We start from the raw sequence: 4,199 nt of genomic DNA, 5'->3' as shown, positions 1-4,199 counted from the left end.
CGTGCCCAACCTTTTGCGTTTTTTCTGTCTCTCTCTCTCTCTCTCTCTCTCTCTCTCTCTCTCTCTCTCTCTCTGCCTGCAGGTTCATGTGTGCAGACCACCCTTATATGGACTGATCACTCCAGCTATGGCTTATTTTTTTCTTGCCACCAGACACCGCACACTGTGTTGCAGCCGGAGCCCGAAGTAACCGCACTTTGGCATCGTTCCTGGAGTTACAAACTGTTACTCAGACCAGCAACCCGCGGGACTCCTGGCTTCTTCTACTGCACACATTTTTTAGTTCTTTCAAAGAAAATAGTGATTTTTTCCCCTCCCTTTCATAGTGACTTTCTCCTCCCTTTCCTCACAATTATATATTTTTTTAAATAAAATCCAGCACCCCTCCCCCTTTTTCCCCTTTCCCCTTTCCCCTCCCCCATTCACCCCTCCCGCGTGAGTGTGTGTGTTTCCGAAGAACTGCGGATTGACAAACTGGTGTTGCAACTTTCCTGCATAAATTGCCGGGCCCAGACCATGTCGCTGACCAACACAAAGACGGGCTTTTCGGTCAAGGATATCTTAGACCTGCCTGACACCAACGATGAGGATGGATCGGTGGCCGAGGGGGCAGAGGAAGAGAGCGAAGGGTCGGAGCCTACCAAGAGAACCGGGGTGCTGGGACCGAGCGCCCTGGAAGCAGTACAGACCTTGCCCCTGAAAAATCCTTTCTACGACAACAGCGACAACCCCTATACCCGTTGGCTGGCCAGTACGGAGAGCATCCAGTATTCTTGTGAGTAAAGAAACTTCACCCTAACAATCCTCCACCTCCCTCCCCCTTCTTTCTCCCTTAGACCAAATGTGGTTGGACAGTGGAAGGAGAAGCTACTTAACCCAGCCGCCCCAACCCCAACCTAGGCCAGTCCCTAAAGTATTGATTTGTGGGGGAAATCTATTAACTCTTACCATTGTTTTTAAAACTCTCCATGTCTCAGGAAAGGGGAGTGGGAGAGCTGAGGATTTATGCTTCGAATTTTTTCTTATTCTGCTGAACTGGAAGGGAAAGGAGGAAAAGAAGTTGAAATGTCCTTTCAAAGGGCAGTATTTGTTACAATTCGGGTTTGGGGGCCGATAACAAATTGTAAATACCATGTCATTACTGAGGCAAAAGATCACTAGGCATATTTACCCTCCTGTGTTCGAGCCTGTGTGTGTAATATTGATCTCTGAAGGAGCCTAAGATGCAGATGGACGTTCTAGGGGTGCTATAAATAGCCCTCCCGTTGTTCAGACACAGAGGCCGCTTTGTGCTGAGCGGGTATCGGTTGGTTTAGAGACAGTCCAGAAAAACAAAAACAAAACACACAAAAAATGTCTTAAAAGGCAGAGCTAATCAATGACTGGATTGTGAATTTCTTCTTTTAAAAATCAGCCCACGTCCCTTCAGAGAGGAAATCACTTAAGGGTGTCCGAGATCTCCATCCTTTTCCTTTCTCTTCGCACCCCCCCTCCCCCAAAAGCAGAAGACCTCCTCATGGTCATTTTCGTAACCACTGGGAAAATGAGGCGCCCCTCTTTATCCCCACCACTTCCCTAGGCCTCCCTCCCCACCTGGAGAAACTGGGAGCACATCCGACGGCTCTGGCAACTTCTTGGGCAGGGTTGAAATTCGCCAGGAGGGCTAGCGGGCTAATTCCCAAATGCCCCCAACTACAGAGATGAGTTTTTTTGACAGGTTCAAACCAGGATGGTGGTTAGAAAAAGGGAGTCAGAATAGGGAGAAAATCGGAATGGGCCTAAATCCTTCCCCTCTACGCCGAAAGGGATGAGGAGATTGGGGTACAGGGGGCGGGTTTGAGGATAAGCAATCGTTTGCTGTCCTGGAGGGCAGAGGGCCCAGGCGGTTCTCTCTCTCTCTCTCTCTCTCTCTCTCTCTCTCTCTCTCTCTCTCTCTCTCTCTCTCTCTCTCTCTCTCTCTCTCTCACACACACACACACACACACACACACACACACAAGCTTCTCTCTTTTCCTGTCGCCCTTGCCCAAACCACCCTGACCCACCCTCAACCTTTCCTTATATCCCACTTTTCCTACTTCCCCCTCCTGTACCCTCCCTCTGCAGTGCACGGACTGGCGGCTGGGGCGCCTCCGCAGGACTCCAGCGCTAAATCCCCGGAGCCCTCAGCCGACGAGTCGCCGGACAACGACAAGGAGACCCCGGGCGGCGGGGGGGAAGCGGGCAAAAAGCGGAAGAGGAGGGTGCTCTTCTCCAAGGCACAGACCTACGAGCTGGAGCGGCGCTTTCGGCAGCAGCGCTACCTGTCGGCTCCCGAGCGCGAGCACCTGGCCAGCCTCATCCGCCTGACTCCCACGCAGGTGAAGATTTGGTTCCAGAACCATCGTTACAAGATGAAACGGGCACGGGCCGAAAAAGGTATGGAGGTGACCCCCCTGCCCTCCCCACGCCGGGTGGCCGTGCCCGTCTTAGTCAGGGACGGCAAACCCTGCCACACGCTCAAAGCTCAGGACTTGGCCGCAGCCACCTTCCAGGCCGGCATCCCCTTCTCAGCCTACAGCGCCCAGTCACTACAGCATATGCAATATAATGCCCAGTACAGCTCCGCCAGCACCCCCCAGTACCCGACAGCGCACCATTTGGTGCAAGCTCAGCAGTGGACTTGGTGAGACAGACGCCCTAGCCCTAGAGAGAGACAGAGAGACTCAAGGCTCCAAAACAAATCCCACTCCACTGGAGGACGCTATTATTATTATTCTAATTATTATTATGGAGTTTGCTCATGGCTTTTTTTTTTTTAAGGGAGGGAAATGTTTTGAGCTCCTTGGGATGGGGAAATTCAAGGACTGTATTCCCTCTCTTTTTTATTTTTGGAGAGAGGGGTTTTGGAGACTGGGCGCCGTGTTTACAAAAATTTGCGCAGTCCTGCTTACTTGCCGCTCCCCTGGGGAGAGGGGGGAGAGATTGTCGTCGTCGTCGTCGTTTGAAAAAACAAACCTAGATAAATCTCCCTCCACGCAAAATAAAACCCCTCTGCTCTTGTGTTTTTTTGTAAAGTATGTTTGTGTGCCGTAGACATGTTGTCAGTCGTCTTCTTCTAAAGCAAGTGGAGAACGCTTAAAATAGAGAATTTTATTTCTCCTTTTTATAAGAAAACTTTAAATATTTATGGCCATGTACACATTCTGACAACTGGTAGCAACTTCTTCCTTTCCCTCCTTTCCCTCACAGTTTTCTATTTGTTTGTTTGCTTTTTGTTTGGATTTGGGTTTTTGTAAATATCGGTGGTGAATGTTGCCAAAAGTAACCTTCAGGGCGATCTTTCTCATTTCCTTCCTTTCCCCATCCCAACCTTCTTTTCTTTAACTTTTTTCTTTTTGCCTGGATGCAAATATGCCCCAAATATGAAAAAAAGAAAAATGTAGAAGACATACCCCCCAACCCTTCCTCATCATTCTCGGGGCCCTGTTCCCGGGAATATCCAGTTCAGTGGTTGTGTACGACTCCAAAAGGAGAGCTGGGAGATTTTCGATTTTTTATAAGAATTTTAATAAAAATGCTGTGTTTAAAAAAAAAAAAAAAGAAAGAAAGAAACCGGCCCGGTTTGTCTGACTTTGTCTCCAAGGAACAGCGCCTTGCAGCGGGAGGGAAACGGGACACAGGCCGAAATCTCACCCTGAGTAGCCCTGTTTGTTGTTGTTGTTGCTGGGGGGGAGGGGTCGGGGGCAGGTGAGATGAGAAGTGAAGGGCAGTAGAACGCAGAATACTGGGAACACCTTTGGAATGGGACCTTTGAGACTGTAAACCTGACGTCCAGTCGTTCGGGGTGAGAATTCTTTCCTCTCTCTAGCTAAGGGGTTGCCTCCCTGTTACTCCTCTTCCCTACACCCTGGCCCAGATGAAAATAAATATTTCTCTATGTACTTGATCTGGGTTCTCCACCTCAGAGAGACTTCCTCAGTGTTTGAGCTAAGGAGATTCGGGTAGAAAGTGATTTGTGAAACCGGCAGAAGTGAGTGGCAAAGTCCCTCACTCACCGAAATCTATGAGTGGCTCCTATAGAATGAGAAGCTTTTGATGCCACTACATTCAATGACTTTCACTTTATTGAGATTGACTTACCTCTTACTAAAGGGGGGAGGAGTGGAGAGAGAGGGAGAGAGAGAGAGAGAGAGAGAGAGAGAGAGAGAGAGAGAGAG

General features: G+C 49.4%; 1 protein-coding gene across 1 annotated transcript; it reads left to right on the top strand.

Annotated features, from left to right (window-relative positions):
• Positions 1–480: 480 nt before the first annotated feature.
• On the top strand, positions 481–3,518 carry NKX2-2 (NK2 homeobox 2). Its single transcript, XM_069075369.1, has 2 exons — positions 481–775; positions 2,107–3,518. Exons 1-2 carry the CDS (start codon positions 517–519, stop codon positions 2,667–2,669), a joined length of 822 nt encoding a protein of 273 aa, XP_068931470.1. The 5' UTR covers positions 481–516; the 3' UTR covers positions 2,670–3,518.
• Positions 3,519–4,199: the final 681 nt, after the last annotated feature.

This window comes from Petaurus breviceps, unplaced genomic scaffold, assembly GCF_028583685.1.
Source record: "Petaurus breviceps papuanus isolate PSGF00001 unplaced genomic scaffold, PetGlider_PUasm1.0 90919, whole genome shotgun sequence".
Taxonomy (NCBI): Eukaryota; Metazoa; Chordata; class Mammalia; order Diprotodontia; family Petauridae; genus Petaurus; species Petaurus breviceps.
The sequence above is the reverse complement of the archived record's forward strand: the minus strand, read 5'-3'. Positions and strand labels throughout refer to the sequence as shown.